The sequence below is a fragment of the Balaenoptera acutorostrata genome, chromosome 1 (genome assembly GCF_949987535.1).
Source record: "Balaenoptera acutorostrata chromosome 1, mBalAcu1.1, whole genome shotgun sequence".
NCBI classification, from domain to species: Eukaryota; Metazoa; Chordata; class Mammalia; order Artiodactyla; family Balaenopteridae; genus Balaenoptera; species Balaenoptera acutorostrata.
In genome coordinates, this window is record NC_080064.1 from 101,343,822 (window position 1) to 101,361,987 (window position 18,166).

The window sequence follows — 18,166 nt, forward strand, 5'->3', positions numbered from 1 at the left end:
AGGCTAGAAAAGAGACTGTTCTACCGCATAAGGCACCCCCCCTCCCTGCAGACTCTGAGTCCAGGCTCCCTGGAATTATACAGAGCACTCCATCACCCCCAAAACACACACATACCTGCACACACACATACATACATACACACACACACACACACACACACTCATTCTGACCTGGCGGGGACCTGGTAAGGCAGGAAGTTGGCCAAGTCCATTAAAGCCACCAAGCACAACACATATTTATGGCCCCAATTACAGCCTCCATGAAGGAGCTGGAATGGCAACAGGAATACTTGTGTGCACTGGGGTCTGAGGCCTCTGCAGCAATAACTACAAGATTACAGAGATGTTAGCAAACCCTGGTGATGGCGGCTCTATTTTAATGATAAATCTACAGCTTCACATAGAAATAATGAGACTGGGGGCTGGAGAAGGGGGAGGAAGGGAAGAGCAGAATGATTTCAGCCAATCAAAGTTCCGTGTGGAGAGAAAATGGCAAACCACGGGGAATGCCCGGGAGACCCCCAGAGGACCTTAGTCAAGTCAGGCAAGAGGTGGGGGCCTTAGTGGCAGACCTGCCCATGCCTGAGCTTCTTGATTCCAGGGAACAGCAGAGACCTCTGACTGTCCTAGCACGTCTGGTTTGCCTGTTTCTCACCCTCCGGTGGGTGTATGTTAGCTCCATTACAGCCTAGGCTTCCATCCGGAACAACCTGGGGATGTTGAGGGGAGTGGCCCTTGGGGCTTAAGATTTGCAATTAACAAAGGGCTAGCCTCCCCAGATGAACGCCTCCCGTTCACTAGCCTTGAAGCTCCATGTTCAGTGGTTGTAAGAAAACAGCACAAATGCTCCAGGCTTTGCTACTTCAGACCATCTTGAGCACTGGGGCAGGGGCCAAAACAAGGAACCTGCCTGGTTCCACCTGCCAGGGCTGCACCTGATTCTCCCATACAAGTGTGAGGAGCACCAGGGGGACAGCATTCATGGACTCCTGTGACATCAGAGCAGTCTCCCGAGCCCATCCTTACAGGGCCTATCCTTCTGCCCAGACTATTGGTCACTGACCCTCCACTTCAGTCCAGACTATGGGTCCCTGACCCTCCACTTCAGTCCAGACTATGGGTCCCTGACCCTCTACTTCAGTCCAGGCTGGTTAATCTCTTTGCTACTCCAGACATAAACCATCTACCCGAACCACCTCTCTGAAGGAATGCACAGCCCAGGTCTCTCCCCACCATGCCTGGCTCTACTCACTTTCAAAATACTACTTGACTTTCTCCTCCAGGAAGCCTTCCCAGGTTAACTGCACCCAAATCCCATTGCTTCTTTAATAATCCTTTCCTTGTGCACCAACACATAATTTTGTTTGAATTAACTAAGCCATCCGTCATTCAACAAGAACGTGCTGAGTTCTTACGTTTGCATAAAATGACACGCTCAGCCCTGAGGGAAAATACAAGAGACAGTCAAATGTGGGACACAAGCCATGCCTGAGCCACTGGGGACTCTGCAAGACAGAATATGACTCGGTGTATAAATGAGGGACCCAGAGAATAAATCCAGAGGAGTGATTGCTGTGAGAGCGGAAGGACTTCGGGGAAGCTTTGAAAGGTGGATTGGTTTGGGCCACGCAGAGAGATGGGGGAAAAGCCTGTGTGCCAGAGGAAACCTTGGGAGCAAAGGCAAGAGGCAGAAATGCTGGACGTGTTCAGCGACCAGCCTGCAGGCCGGAGGAGCTGGGGGCCAAAATGCAGCTCTAGGAATGAAATCTGGCAGGAATCTGGCATGCAGGAAAGATGGGAGCCGGCTGTGCTCATGTGCACCGCGCCCCACGATGCTGGCTGCAGGATTTCATGTACACTGAGTGCTCAATCATTCCCCGTTACTAGGGCTTGGGCCTCTCTGGCCTCAAAATAATTACAATTTTAGAGTAAGCACAGGTGAAAGCACCAGCCTTTTATTTCCTTTTCCTTTCCTTTGTCTGATTCCTCACCCCCCAGGATAAAAAGCCCGCCCCTGAGAGCTGGCCTGCTGGAGAGGCTGTGGATGGGAGGGCCCCAGGGGCCTCACCAGGCAGAACATTCAGTGCAGACAGACTGCGAGCAAGACAGGCAGTGTGAGCAAGTCACCCGATCTTCTGCTTCAGAAACTCCTGGACCCAGACTCCTCCTGCTTTTGACTAGAATGCTCCCCTTTCCTTTTCGCCTATCAAGTTATATATACCAGTCCCTCCCTATCCACCTGAGTTCTCCTTCCCCACCCAGGAAACCTTCCCTGGCTGTCCTAACTCTCAGATCTTACAACCTCACAGTATTTGCTACTTTGCATCACTAGCTACTGCATTAAAGTTCTGTGGGTCAAAGAGGCTGTCTTCTATCCCAGCCCCCCTTGCTCCCCAGTGCCTGGCACAGTCCTGCTTAGGAGGAGATGGAGGAGGGCTATAGTGGTACTGACTGAGGATGATGAGGATGGCAATGATTTGTCCAGCTCCTTTTGGACGATCTGCCTTTTTCTGAAGCTGGGCTGAGGACGGGGTGTGGGACGAGTGCAGGGACAGCCACGGAATTCTAGGATGTAGGAAGTTAGCATTCAGGTGAGGGGCATCCTTGGGCACGGACCGCATGCTCCAGGACTAGGGCTTCCATCGTGCCCGGATCTCAAGTTACAGGAAAGGGAGTTCTCAGGAGAGGAGAAGGGGGGCTCCTCAGGGGGCTGAGTTGAGCCCTGCTTCCCACAGCCCCTGGGCCTCACACCTACCTCTCTCTGAGCACTTGGGCCTCAGCCTCAGTATGGGGGGGACTGAGCCGCTTTTCTCTACCTGTATAGTCACAATAATGAAGCTGCTGCCTTACGAGACCACAAGGGAAGAGCTGCACCAGATGTAAACTTCAGAGTGATTTATAAAGCGGAGCTCTTGGGCTTCAGGCTGGCACACAGCTGCTGTTCCAGCCCGCCCCGTCTGCCCGCCCTGTCTGCCGGCCCCGCTGCTTGCGCTGTTCTTGGGGATGACATTTCGGGAAAGCAAAAGTAGGGGAGGCACTGAGACATCGGACTGGGCTGTCCCAGAGACCTTCCCTGGAGCAGAAACGGAGCCCACCCAGCTTTCTCTCTTTGAACAAATCAATTCTTATCCTTTTCCCACCAGAGTGGGGCTGATTCTCCCAGCCTCTCTCCTTACAAGTTCAGCCCATAGATATTGAGTATTGATTGTCCAAAGGGAGGGTCTGCACCCAGAGAAAGAGTGCAAGAAATATCCCAGGAGACACTCAACCAGTTAGCGTTCAAGACACCAGACACAAGGCCATTGGTGTTTGGTGGCAGCACCCCTGCAGGGCTCTCAGCTGCCTGGCTGGGCTCAGAGAGAGGCATGCCACCTACATCTGTGGAATGCAATTACACAGCTTCCTCAACAGCCACCCAGGGGACTGGAGAACACTGTCTACACTGGACCAAAGGGCTCTGGAGATGCCCTCTTAACTCTCTGTGCCAAACCTGTCCTCCCTCTTAAAAGCCAACTTGAGCCCCAGCTCCTTGACACCATCATGGTTAATTCCAGTTGATCATGAACAGGCAAGCATCCCCTTCCCCCATGTGTGGATTAGCCAGGTCTCCCTTCAAGCCCTCCCCACCAACAACTCCAACTCCCAGACTGGCCCTGGCAGGCAGGGCCTAAGAGCAGGGGCTCTGCTGCATGGTAGTCACTAGTGCTGGTCATTAAGTACTTCCAGTGCCCCTTCTGGACACGTGGTAGGATTGCTTTGCCTGGCCCCCTTGATAGTAGGAGTTGCATGTGTCTTGCTTTGGCTAATGAAACATGAGTGAGAGTGACATGTGCCACTTCTGCATGGAAGTTTTAAGAACTAGCACATGATGTTCCACATCTTCTTCCTCCTCAGGTGGTAACTATGGGGGCAAAGGTCAAAACGGAGCCTCTGTTGGCTTGGATCCCTGAGTAACAAGGAAGAAAGGCCAAGCGGCAAAGCACACGTAACATGAACGAGAACTAAACTTTGGCTGCTTTAAGCTACCAAATCCTAGGATCGTTTGTGGCTATGGCATAACCTGGTTTATCCCAATTAATACAGCCTGTTCTTGATTGCTTGTGCCGGGCTTCCAGTACACACCAATGCCCTTGGCTCACACTGCTGTCTGAGTCAGTCTATGGGCCTGGCCCGATCCTTACCCATGATTAAAGACATATATTATTTTATAGGTGGTAGACCTGAGGCCTGGCAAGTAGAGAGAACCACTTCAGAACATGTGATCAGAAGCCATAGATATCAGTTCCCTTCCCTTCCCACCCACATGGGGGCTCTGCTCCCTGCCCCCCACCCCCAACGTGGGCCCCAGGGCAAGGACTTCCCCAGAGTGGGCTGGGCTATTAGCCAGAGTCCCCTTCATATCCTGAAGGGCAGAGGCCCATTTGTCTCTAGGGGTGAGGAGGATGTGGGACACATCCCAGTCAAATCCAGAACTGCAAATCCTCAAGAAGCCCAGGGAGCAGGGCGGTACTCACACTGGTTGCGTACTGGATGTCCTTCCAGATGGAGGTTTCCTGGGACAGGTCAGAGGCCTCAAAGAGGTTGTCCAGGATGACCTCCCCGATCATATCATGGCGGGAGAAGCGGTCAAAGTCGAAGACACTGAGATGCAGCTTGCGGTCGGCCAGCTCCTCATAGGGCACGGGGAAGTGAAAGTTCTCATCGAAGGTGGGGTTCAGGGTCTTGCGGTGCACCCGTGTCTGCAGCTTGCATTTGCGATCAGGCAAGAGGTAGATCTTGACGTAAGGGTCAGAGCTGCCACAAAAGTCCTTGGCGGGGAGGTCGAAGGCCTTCAGGATGTGCACGATCAAGGTCTCATTCTCGTAGTCGTAGCGCAGGCTGAAGTTGATCTTCCCGCAGGTCTTGGCCTCGGTTTTGGCCTCGTCCCCATCCACTGACTTCTGCTTGTAGAGCTCGGGCTTGATGCGGCCAATGCTGGTGGGCTGCTCCGCCGCAGGGGGCAGCTCATTGCCGTAGTCCACGCTGGAGACATGCATCTGTCGTGGCAGGTGGCGCTTGAAGGACGTGTGCCTGACGGAGGGCAGGAGGGGGTGAGAGAGTGAGGTGGGGGAAGGGGTGGGGGAATGCAGGCAGGCATGGCTCGGGGCCCTGGCTCATCCTACCCCTTGTGAGACCCCCTTTTCCTCCTGCTAGTTGACCCCCTTTCCCTCTGTGCACACTTGGTGTGCATGACTTAATATATGAAAAGTAGTTGGAATGGGGCCTGGTACATAACAAGCTTCAGTAAGTGTTAGCCATTGTGATCATTATCATTTTTCCTGCTTTACTGCTCCCTGCTTTCTAGGTTTCTTTCCTGGTAGGCACAACTCTGGTTCCCCCATTAAACCACAAGCTCCCTTACTGAGAAAGACCATCCTTAACCACCCTCCATGTGGCATTCCTTCATCACCACCACTACCATCCCCACCACCATAGTTAACATTTATTGTGCTTTGGAGTCAGACTGCATAGGTTAATTTGGGCTCTGCCACTTTCTAGCTGTATGACCTGGGGCAAGTTATTTAACCTCTCTGTGTTATAAAATGAGAATAATAAAAGTAGCAATTGCATAGGATTGCTGTGGGGGTGAAATGAATAAATACAATAAAGTGCTTAGAACAGGGCCAGGTATATACTAAGCTCTTATTATCACATGGATTCTTTCACTGGCTCCTCACGGATACCCTTATGAGAGTCATTAGCCCTATTTTACAGCTGGGAAAAGTGAGGCTCAGGATAGGTGAGCAACTTGCCTGCGGTCAAACAGCAAACTCTGTAGACGTGACCCAGCACTTCCATCATTTCTGGCTTTCAATCTGAAGACCAGGCCTGCTTCCCTTTGGCTAGTCCCCTGGGGGCCTGGCCCCAGGAATCCACAAGAGCCCCAAGTTTTTAATAAATACAATGCCTTATACCTGCTCATACCACATCATTTAAAAGTGTTTCTGAATTTGGAGTAGGTTTTTGTCATTATGTGGTGGTTGTTTTTTGTTGTCATTTTGTTTTTTCAGTTAAAGAATGCCATGTATACAGTTGCTGTCATACGGGGAATGCTGTCAAAAGCTATCCTCCTTCTCAAAATGTTAGGAATCTCTTGCTTTATCTCCCACGCACTGCAGCCTCCATCTAGGAGGCTGTATTGACATAGACACATCATGAACTTTTATGCCTCTGCGCCTTTGCATATTCTCTTCCCTCAGCCTGAAGTCTTTCCTTCCCTCCGACAAGCCAACACCTCCCACCCGCACGCATCCCAGGGCTTACCACCTGCACAGCACCCCACCTCAAAGGTTCCCCTCTCCTGAAGTCTCTCCTGGTGCCCACCTCCGAGTTGATCACCCACCAAGGAGCACATCATCTGACATATTCTCCAACCAGAATATGCACATGATTATTTCTGGTCTCTGATCCTCACAGGCTGGAATCTCATTAATGTACCGGATCCAGGAATGTGGAGGTAGGGAGGGGAGGGGTCCACCCCTCACCTGGTGGATGACGCTGGCTCTGTGGTCTGTCGCTGCAGCCGTGTGTGACGCATGATGTGCTCTTTGACCGACCTCTGCACCTCGGCGGGGATATCTGGGGACGTGTGGCTGATCTTCACGGCCGCCTCTAGGAAGCCCAGGGTGTTGGGGTCTTTCAGCTTGTCCGCCATGTTGCCTCTGGAGCTGGGGCTCTGGAGGGCCTCCGGGGAGGGGTTAGCAGAGGAGGGGCTGGAGGCCTCCTTGTTCCTCCAGGGCATCCAGCACAGCTTCCAAAAGAGAAAGAGAAAAACTGCCACCAGGGCCACGCCACACACAATAACTACCACTGTGAGGAGGCTGACAGAGGTGCCTGCCCTCAGCCAGGCAGGGAGGGACAGAGACAGACACAGGAGGGGAGAAGCAGGGAAGGGTGTTCAAAGAGGGGCCACACAGAAGGGACAGAGACGGAAGAAGAGAAAAGAGTGGTCATGAGAAGGCTGCCCAGGTAGAGGAGGGATGGTCGTAGGGTTGATTCTCCATATCCACCTTGTAAAATATCTGCAGCCTCGGGTTCACCTCGGTCTGATTTCTCCAGCTTTTCCCCTCCCCCCACCGCCAGCTTGGGGAGCACCCGGCTTGCCTCCCCTCCCCATGGGCACGTGTATGGGGAAGGGAACGTAATTTAAATAGCAGCCTAAGCAAATGTGCAAATTCGTGAAGCATTCACATTTGGATGCTGTTTGAATTTCTATTAGAGCTGTTACTATGGCCAGACTTACAGCAGAGTCGGTTTTGCGGACAGCTCTCTTCCTCCACAGGCTGTGAGGCCTTGGGGACCCCAGGCTGGGCTACCTCATTCCCTTCCCTTACCCCGCGCCTGCCAAGCCCACAGCAGGAGCTAATATATAGTGAGTAGGTTGACTTGAAGTGAATGAGATCGGGCATCATCTCCTCGAGGCGGGGGATTAGGTCTAATGATTCTGCTGTACTCCCGGAACTCTGCACATAGTAGGCTCAATAAATACTTGTATTAAGTTGGAATCTGATCCACACAGTTGACTTCAAAGCTAAATACAAATGATTCCGATAGCTGTCCTTTCCCCCCATTCCTGTGGCTATGTGAGAGCTTTGCTGTAAAACTGGTATTTTTGAATGTCATGATTCGTTCAGAGACAGGCATTCACCATCCCACCCCCAGCCCACCTCTGCCCCCAGTAGGATGCCCAATACCCCAGGAGAGCTGTGAAGGATGCCCCCCTCTGGGAGAAATTATTAAGCAGTCTTCCCACCCCACCTTTAGGAATGAAACTTTGAGCCCAAGGCCTCTTCTTACTCTGAGATGTCAGAGGCCTTGAACCAATGATGGGTTTGCACAAAGGTCACTTGTAGACAAGTCAGCAGAGGAGGCTCGTTTGGCTTACGTGATGATTAAAAAATTGAGCAATTCCATCATCACTATCGTCATCATCACACCAGATTCCTGGCTTCTCTGGAAAAGGCCTGAGGACTTGCCAACTGGACCTATGCTCCCGCATGGTGGGAACGGGCGATGCCCTTCGGAAGGCAGCGTGCTCACCAGCTGCTCTCCCTGTTAGGTAACAGGGAGAGCAGCTGGTGAGCACGCTGCCTTCCGAAGGGCATCGCCCTGGCCCCTGCAGGCCTGTGAGTTTGTAGCCTCTGGATTATCCTGTCCCTATGCCTTAAGAATCTTGGGATTTAAGATGAGAAATGACCCTACAAGTGAGGCTGTGCTTTGGCAGATGGGAGCAGTGGTCCAGAGAAGGGACTTGCCTGGGGTCACAGGTCAGACACAGAGCCTGGACCAGGGTCCAGATGTCTACTGCCCAGCCTGGGGCTCATTCCACTGTGTCAGACTGTTTGTCCCTGATTAAACTATAGGCTACTATAGCCCTGTGTTTTTTATATTTGTCTGACTCAGGGCTCAGCATAGAAACTGACACATGAGAATGAATGAATGAATGAGTCAATCAATGGCACATAAAACAGCTGTCATTATCTCTCAACCAACATTTACTGAGCACTTGCCATGTTCCAGGTGCTAAGCTAGACTGGGAGTATAGAGATGCCCAGTTCCTCCTGGGGGGATCAAGAGTACTCTCACAGCACATGGGCCCCCGCAACAGCTGTCCCCCATCCAAAGGCACCTGAGACGGAGGCCAGAACATCAGCCATCCTCTCTGGGGAGTTAGCACTGCCTCCAAGCTCCCTGGTTGTAGGGCACTGGCCTTGACCAGCTACCGCCTTCAGGAATAAGGAATAAGAACACAGGATCCTCAAGTCCTTAGCAACCTTCTCCAGCCCCCAGGTCCCTGCGTGGAGACAGTGGAGTCTTTCCCCAATATAGGAACTGAGGTTAGTCCACCAGAGACTGCCAGGGACCAGAAAAACTGATTCCTGTTTAACTTCTAGACTAAAGATCTGCAATTATGGTGCAATCCTGGGAGCACAAGAGAAAAAATATCAGATTGCTTAATACTTATTTATTATCTTAAAAATAAGAAATCAAAATTGCAATATACAGGTTGACAGTAATAGGAATGATACCATTTTATTATTGGATTTAGTCAAGTTATTGAACATTACTATGTCCAAGGTACAGAGTGCTTTTTATGTATTCATCATTTAATACTCTCCAGTGAAATAGGTAAAGATTATTATCCTCACTTTGCAGATGAGGAAACTGAGGCACAGAGGGTTAAATAGATTGCCCAGGGTCACACAGCTGCCCAGGGTCACACAGCTGGTAAGTGTTTGGACTGAGATACAACCCAGACTGTTCAGCTCTACAATACCCGCTCTGTACGTGTGTATAGAACGTGGGAACAAAAAACACATATTGGAGGTATTAAATCAAAATAATTTTTGCTGTTATGAGTTCATGATCTAAATGGTTTGAAGACTGTTTTTTAGGCCTGGATCCCCTGGGGGTTCACCAGGAACGCTACCACAGATATGGGTGTCCTTATTCTAAGTATCTGGCCATCTCTGGGCCCCCCACATCTGTTCTCTGTTACAGCTGTTCCGGGTGCATTCTCTGCAATATGGGTCACCTTAAAACAAAAGGTATTTCTAGGGTTTTTGCTTTCCTTTGATCATACATCTTACTTGCTCTGGTAATAATTAGAATTTTAATGAGAAAGGGGGAGAATGGGGGAAATGCAGAGAGCGGAGAGTGCATTTAAACGTTCAGCCTGACAAAAAAACTGAATTCATAAATGAAAAGAGAGGTGGAGGAATCAATTTTTCCTCGGTGTGGTTGCTATTTTGAATGCGTCTCCACGTGACCCCCGCCCTGGCTGTTATTCCCTCGGAGCTGTGATTAGGGAAGGCAGAGGTATGGATTATTGGGAATTGGCACCCAGCGCTCAGTACTGGTTATGTAAGACCAGGAGGCCCTTCCTCTGCCTGGAGAATCTTCTTCCAGGATATCTCACAGGCAGGTAATGCAAGGAGAATTAGGTCCTGATGCTGAGTGGGTTCACCCACACAGGGGAACAAGGTGGTGAGCAAGGCTGGTAAGACCAGAATTAGGCCAGGATGGGTATGATTGTATAGGATTTAGCCCCTTTAAAATCACTACATGTGGCCTTGAACTCAGCTAGCCCGTGTAGCCTGGTTGAAGGTACATAATGGCCCAAGGGCTGTCCAAAGGCCCAGATGACCTAAGATATGTGCCTTCCTACCCTAGGCCTGCTGGGGACAACCCACCAGGATGTGTTGCCCTCTAGTAAATCACAGGTGCATAGCAGCCTTCAAAGCCTTCTTCCCACTCATGTCTTGTTTGAACCTCAACCTTATGAGGCAGACAGAATTTTGACGGGCAACTCAGCCACCTTTTGAGTCCTGACCCAGTGCTCTTCATATTTATACCATGCACTGGCTTCGTGGCAAGATAGAGGTAAGCCTCCAGGAAGGGAGAAAGTCCTTAGCACAGCACTGAAAAAGAGAAAGGACTTCCTAAGTGTTTCTATTTGTATTCTTCCTCCCTGTCTTTTTCCTTCTTTATTTCCCCTTCAGCCTGGAGAGAAAGAAGCACTGCTCCAAAGTCAGACTGGGCTCATTCAATGTCCGTCTCTACTGGTTTTAATCTCTCCCAGCCTCTGTTTCCTCATCTGTAAAATGGGTACAGTAATAGCATCTACCTCATAGGGTCATTGTGAGATTTAAACGAGATCACGTGCATCAAAAGTGCTAAGGACAAAAAATAAAATAAAATAAAATAAATATATAATAAATAAATAAATTTAAAAAGTGCTAAGGACAGTGCCTAGAATGTAGTAAGCCATATAATAAATATTTGCTATTTTTATTAGAATTATCTAGCTCTGCCCAATATGATTTTGGACATCTCCTACTTCTGAAATTTGTTTAGTGGGCAGAACACGTGCAAACCATGAACACTAATAAACAGAGATAGCTTTAACTTTATCATTACAAACTAGGAACCACCTTACTAGTAGAAATAATATAACTATTTCATATATAGCTAGGTGTCTCTGTATCTCAAGACATAATACATACTATATCAAAGATCTCACATCTCCAAGTTTTTCTGTCAACACTCATTTGCTTGCTACTTGTTCAGTTGTTTTGTCATTACTGTCACCAGCCAGCTGGTGAACAGGAGCAAGCTCCAAAGGAATGAGAAGAAATTCATGGAAGAAAAGTGTTCAACTGAGAACATGCTATGCTTTTGCAAAGTTTTCTTAGAAACTGGGGGAAAGAAGTCCATTACTCAGTATTAGGTGCGAAACATCTTCATTGAGGTATCAGAGGAGACCAGTATTCCATGGGTACCTGGTTTGGGAAACCCTATTGGCCAGTCACCCAGCAGCCTCTGGGAGAGCAAATAGCTATGGAATTTGGCTTCAGAAACACACCCAGTGACCTGGCACTGTGCAGGGCCCGTGGCTTCTAGCCTGGGCTGGGGAAGTGGGCATCGCTGGGTGTTCAGACACCAGGCAGACATCTCAGCTGAGCACCAGTGCCAGAATGACCACAGAGCACACCCACCCACATTTCTAATTGTGTGACCTTGAGCAAGTTACTTAACTTCTCCGAACATTGTTCTCCTCTTTTATTTAATGGGGATTCTAATTATCCCTACTTCACAGAATCATTGTGAATATTAAATAAACTAAGGCTTTGAGCACAGTGCCCAATACATGGTGAATGTTCCCAAAAGTAAGCTGCTATTATTTCTTCCTGTTTTGTTTTGTTTGTGTTTGTCTGTTTGTTTGTTTGGTGGAGGATAATAGTTTACTGGGTACAGGATGGACCCAAAGCTTGGCCATCTGAGGCAGGGAAGGGGACACAGGACCAGAGGGCAAAGCACCTGAGAGACCTCAGGCCCCTTCTTTCCTGGGAAATTAAGGTCCCCTGAATGTCATCAAGGCAGGACCTGCTTGTCACCTTAAGTGAGATTGTCTGACAGGGGTGATGGCTCATGGCCTCCCTCTCTTTCTGGAAAATGGTAAGCTATTAATTAGCAACCCAGGGCTTTCTTATCACCCGAGTGACACTTCTTTCTCCAGAGACAGAGTCCTGGTGCCCCGGTGCCCCCTCCTCTTCTCTCCACCCATAGTGTTAGGATTTATCAGCAGTCCTCATCGCTTGCTATTGTTCCCATTTTTCTAATGGGCCTCCATGTCAGGAAGATCCATTTTGTAATAGTAACAGACATTCTCGCTAACAGATTGTAATTGAAAAGATAAACTGGGGAGAGGAAGTGAAAAGAAAGGACCATTTTCCCTGCTCCCCTCAAAGCTGGAGAAGGCTGGCTTCAGGGTCTGGGGCTGCTGATGGACCCTCAGAAACGGGCAATGCCAGGCTCTGCAGAGCAGGAGCTGCCTTGGCCAGGGAGCTGCCATTCAGACACAGATGGAGAGATAGACCAGCACAACCCAGAGACCAACCAGCAAGAAACTCAGAGGCCCCAAAGCCTGGAAGGAGCAGTGGGTAGTCTGGGAAGGGAAAAAGACTCTGGGCAGAAACATTAATACTAATACTAGTAATATTATTTGTTATTTATTTCTACATGGTAAGCACTGTGGCCCTCAGTGATCTCATTTAACCTTTACATCCTCCCTAAGAAATTCACCTCTCAAAGATAAATTAACTAAGTTTAGAGATGTTAACAAAATAACTTGCTCAATTGTACCTCAGTTAAGTGGAAGAGCTGGTATTTGAACCTGGACTTTCTGATGCCAAAGCCCAGGTTCTTGAGCCAGGCCCTTGAGGGGTCTGGAGGCTGAGCTGAAGAACTACAGAGGAGAAGCCTGGGCAGAGAAGCTAGAGAGGTACTTCTTCACTATAATCAGGAGAGGGTGGGGACCATAATCTACTTTTTGGCCTGACGCTCTGAACCTGGGCAGAGCCCCGGGGACTAGGATTATGACCAGCCTCCTCATCCTCTATTTCTTTCTCCTTCCCTGGAAGATGCAGACACTACAGCCACCAGACAAATAACCAACGGCCCCTGGAAAAGTCACATTCAGAGATGTACCTGAGAAATACCTGAGTGTGTGTGTATGTGTTGGGGCAACAGGGGGTCTTCTGTTCTGAGGCTCACAGACGTCCTCCATTAATAATAAGCTCTGCTGTGGCTTGTAAATTTATTAGGAGAACCTAGTATAATTAAAATTTAGGGTTGGGGGGAGGGGGAGCAGAAAGCCTTTGCTTCCTTTCCTTCTTTCAGAGATCCCGGCGGAACTACCAACGGGGATAATTAGCAGAGTCCAGACAGAGAAGGAATTAATGCTCTTGGAAAAGCTGTGATAAGGAGAGACAATGCTGGGTTAATTACGGCCGCACCAAGGTTTATGACTGGGAGCCTGTTTCCACCATCATTAGGGGATTCAGGGATAAATCGGAGACTAATGTGGAGTGTTAGAGCTAACAGAGCATTGGCGTTAATTTAGCAATTATTAGTATTATTTTGGCAGATGGTAACTGTGCCTTTCTGCCTGATTGGTCAGGGCATGTGGCCCTTCTGAATGGGGCAATCAAGCCTGGGGTGATGGGGGGAGAGGCAGACAGAAAGCTGCATTCTTTTCCCTCTACTCCCCTCTCCCTGTTTATACCTGCAACTAGTGAGAAGAGAGGTCTGCCTGGGTCCTCGTGGAGCGAGAAGAACAGTTCAGCGCCCCGCACAGAGAGAAGGGAGGGATGAGGTAGTGTCATACACCTGGATCATCCAGGGCTGGAGGCCCTGCTCACTTCTACTTTCAGCCCCTCTGCTTTCAGTTCAGGTGTGGCTGAGTCCTTCCATTTTTAGAGGCTTCTTTTCCTAAGCTGGACCAGCAGGGGTGCCACTTAGCTGGGTCAGGACTTTCTCTTAGCCTGCTGTGCCCCGCTCCAGACCGCCCTACAGAGACCAAGGAAACCTGGCCTGATCCACATGCCTCAGTCTTAGTCCTCCTTATTTTCAGTCATACATCATATCCCAACTCCGTGAACAGGGAGGACAGAGTAACACTAGGACAGTTAGAAGAGAACACATCTTTTGTACAGAGCTTGGAGGGATGGAGCATTCTGGATCTACCATCCCCACTCTTGAAGTTTCCACACAGAGAGAAGAGAACTTCTAGAACTGTAAATCCAAGGGTTCTACAACCCCTAGATACTGGACCCTGGTTCTAGAATTGTAAAGCCCAAGACACACCATAGTATCCGAATAGCATCACCATGGGTTCTAAAGGATTGTGCATTGCACCTTTCCCCAAAGAAGGCAAAATCTGCAGAATTCCATCCTTCCATCAAGGAGTGAGGGAGTGACTCACTCAGTTATAGAAACAGGACTTTTGTATTTTGATGAAATGCTGTGCATTTAATTTGGCATCACAAGCAGGAAAAATACCTGTGCTGCAAAAGGCCAACTTTAAAGCCAGGTGGCTGAATCACAGAACATCTCCAGAGTCATTAGAAAAGTGAACAAACATCACATACATCTCATGGCCATAGGTAAGCCAGAGAATAACCATTCCTGCCTACCAGTCTGGGAGGGGCAGGGCAGCTCAGGCTCTCTCAACAGAATCCTGCATTTTCTGGAAGAACTCTGTACTTCTGTTTACTACCTTGAGAACCATACAACCAGAAGCCATTCTACCCACACTTAACTCTCTGCAACTTGGCTCATGGAAAAAGTTTATTCACCTCCATAAGGCAAATGACATAAAGAAAGGTGATGAACTGCCTGCCAGTTTCCCCTGGGGTGGGGGTGTGGGGGTGGATATTAAGAAGGAGAGCAGACCCTTTACCTTTAGAGGTTTTTTTTTTAATAAAAGAAAAAAGATGGGACTTGCTTTCAGCTTGGACAGTCTGTGTAGAGATATTTCCAAGTCAGGGTCTGATTGAGATTTCCTGTGCAATTCCTAGCACAGACCTTGGCATATAGGAGTGTCCCAGTAAATGACAGCAGAGTCTGAATCTCAGTTGTTTCATCTCAGGGTGTTACTAGAAATCCCATGAGCTAGAGACTTAGAAAAGGAGGAAGGCAGGGGAAAACATACAACAGTAAAGGGAACTGGGCATGCTCTTGTCACTTGCATTTTTCATGAAACTGCAAATGAAAAGATGCAGCATTTCTCTAACTGGAGAATCTGGACCCAGACAGTGGCTCTGGGATGCAGGGAGTAGGCTGGGAGGTGTGATACCTGGGGGCCCTGGTCCCGAATACCACAGCATCTCCCCAGACCCCGTGCTCCCCTAAACCTCCAAGATCCCAAAGCCACACTCAACCATTTTCTTTCTTCTGCTATGATCAAGGGTCTCCTTCGGCCTTCCCCATCCCTTTCAGCCCTCCCCCACCCCAGCTTGGCCCCAGGGCTTACTGAGGCTTGTGATTCAGCAGCCAAAGTTAAAGTTCCCCAAGGCTGACAACTCAACCTCACTTTCTGAAGCAGCCTGCTGGAAAGGCATACTGATTGATCTGGGCCTGCTGGCTCTCACCCCTCAGCCTTCTCTCACCCGCAGCCTGGCCATCCAGGTACCTGTCATTCCAGACTATGGGGCATCCCTCTGGAGTCACCAGTGCCTCCCTGTATCAGGATGTGCTACACACATATGCCAGCCGCCCCCCTACCCCACTCCTAGCATTTCTGCCCTAAACAGACAGGAGAAACAGCCTCCATCCCCGGCGGAACTCGACAGGTGTGTTCTGACCTTGAATTAGCCCCTTTAGGATCGGAGGGGCCAGAACCAGCATTAAGGGCCCCACTGGAGATGGATCACTGGAGGAAAGGATGGAAGGAGCTGGGGAGGCCGGCAGGAAGAGACACCCTGACTTGGGGAAAATTGTGTGTCTGTTGGATATAGGGAGCTGGGTGGTGTAGGTGGTGATGGCACGGAGAACCAAAGTCTGATAATACTTGCTGGGCCTAATTTGCTCAGAGATTCTTCAAGAAGAATCAACCTCTTCAACCTCCATCACTGTACTACCCTCTAAAAGTTCTTCTGCATGTCTAACCTCAGTCCCTTCTGCTGCAGTAATCGACCCATTGATTAAACATTGCCAGGGTGGGGGAGAGAGAGAGAGAGAGAGAGAGAGAGGGAGTAGTGCCCCCCTACAACCCACACAGGGCCGAAGTGGGCTCCACGCGCCCCGAGGCTGGACACAGCTCCACCTCACGCACACAAGCCTCCGCTGGCCCACTACCCTCTTCTCTCTTCCCCATCCCCCAGCGGCACTGTTCCTAACCTAGGACCTATCTATATCTCCGACCTTTAACCTCAAGTGAAAACAGGGCCCTGGAACCTGCGGCCTCTGGGGAGCTTACCCCACCTGTACCTCCTCCAAGAACCGCGGCTCCAGTCGCGGCTTCTGGTCCCAGAAGAAGCGCGTGGAGACGAAATTCCCGCCTCTCGAGGCCCCCTCCTCGCTTTCCCGCGAGGTGGGTGCGCAGCCGCGGGGCGACCCCAGCGTACCTCTAGGCCCAGCGCCACTGGGGTCAGGGTCGGGGTACAAGGAGGGGTGCAGGCTGCGGAGCCAAAGGAACCCCGGCGGCTTGGTCCCTGCAGGATCTCCCCACCCCCACTCTGCATTCTCTCGAGGCTTCGCACTGCTCCCAGCCTCTCCCCGCGCAGAGGGAACGCGACCCGGTACTCCCTTCCGCCCAGGACCCTCCAGACGTCGGGATCCGGACAAAGAAGCCCGGCTGCAGCGGGCGAGCGCGGCCGCGCGGCGCCGGTGAGGCAGGTAAATACCCGCCGCCGGCCGGCCGCCAAGCTGCCCACCCACCCGCGGCTCCGGCCGCCAGGGCGCGACACGCCATTCCCGCTGTCGCGACTCCCGGGAGACGCCGCAGCTGTGCGCCGGGCCCTGGCCCCGCGGGGCTCGGGCTCCGGACTCACCGGCTCCGGCGAGCTCGACCGGCGCGGGCTCCCGCCTGGGCTCGGCGACCGCCTGGGACTGCGTCCGGCGCAGGGTCCGCACCGTTCGGGCAGGAGGCGCCCGCTTGGCAAAGTGGGCAAGAGGCACCGGCTCAGTCGCGCACCGGCCCCGAGCCCGAGTGAGTCAGAGAGAGACCGAGGGAGCAAGTTATAGGGGCGGGGGGTAGGGGGCAGGATGCCGAAACACCCTCCCCCACCCCGCCCCCCGCCCCCCAGCGGAGACGCAGAAAGCCACTCGCAGCCGGAGACACCCGGACACAAAGACCTCGTGCCAGCCGCAGATCCAAGTTTCTCCCTGAGAGACCCAGGGGGGCTCGGGCCGCGTTCCCCGAGAGAACAGATAAACTGACGGACAGACCGACAGACGCACCCAGGGACGTCGACACCCCCGAAGAGACGAGTTACTTCCTCAGCCGGGATGTCCCTGGTCTCCTGCCCGCTCCATAGACCCCTCCCCTGGCAGATCGCCCTCAGGGAGAGCAGAGAAACAGGAGGGAAACTGAGGCCCCTTGGGGCGCCGCGTCCCGGGAGCCCGGCTTTCCGCGGGGGCCCCGCAGAGTCACACAGGAGGGGGCAGTGGGATTCTCTCACTCCCGGGTCCCCTTCACGTCTCTCTGCTTGCCCTGCAGGCGATGGGCCAGGGCACTGGCCGAGGCTGGATCCGAATCCAGAATCCTGAGCCGGAGTTCTCCATCTAGGTTCCGCGGTTCCCGGGGTTGGGGCTTTGGGGAGGGGGGACAGCCAGGGCGAGAATCCGGGAAGGGAGGGGGCCTCGGCTTTTCTGTTACCTGCGTCGGCAGCGCTCGGACTCCGCTCTGGGGGCTCTAGCTCGAAGCTCCGACAAGTCTCCACGTCCAGCCCAAGAGGGGGCGGCCGGGCCCGGCACAGCGAGGCCAGGACCGCGAGCGCCGCCTGGCACCGAGGCTCCCCGGTCTCCCACACCCCGTTCATGCCCTGGACACCCCAGCCCTCCAAGCAGCCGCCCGAAACCGCGCCGCGGCCGGACTGGGGCGGGGCAAGGCGGCCCCAAGAAGACCCTCCCCGCAGCGGCCCCCTCGGGCTCCGTTCGGCTTTTAATCACTTCCCCGCAGGGTCTCCGCCCCTCACGTGGCATCCCGCAGCAGCTGGCAAGTCTGGCGCCTCACGGCCGCCCCCTCTACACCCAGCGACCAGTCTGAGTCCGGGCGGTTCAAGGCGGGGGGAGCCAGGTTGTTCCGCATCCTGGAGGGTGCAAGACTCAGGAAAGAGCTGGG

At 51.8% G+C, this 18,166-nt stretch overlaps 1 protein-coding gene across 3 annotated transcripts in view; it reads right to left on the reverse strand.

Annotated features, from left to right (window-relative positions):
• The window catches only part of SYT6 (synaptotagmin 6), a 59,024-nt gene extending 41,160 nt beyond the window's left edge, over positions 1-17,864 (reverse strand). For 2 of the 3 annotated variants that reach the window (XM_028163326.2, XM_028163327.2), the window contains exons 1-3: positions 17,702-17,864; positions 6,525-6,873; positions 4,515-5,070 (exon numbers count right to left, since the gene is read on the reverse strand). In XM_028163326.2, coding sequence (XP_028019127.1) covers positions 4,515-5,070; positions 6,525-6,873; positions 17,702-17,864 — 1,068 coding nt within the window. Of the gene's footprint in view, positions 1-4,514; positions 5,071-6,524; positions 6,874-17,701 lie in introns of those variants that run through there. The other variant, XM_057556055.1, reaches the window with a different exon arrangement.
• Between the last annotated feature and the right edge of the window lie 302 nt (positions 17,865-18,166).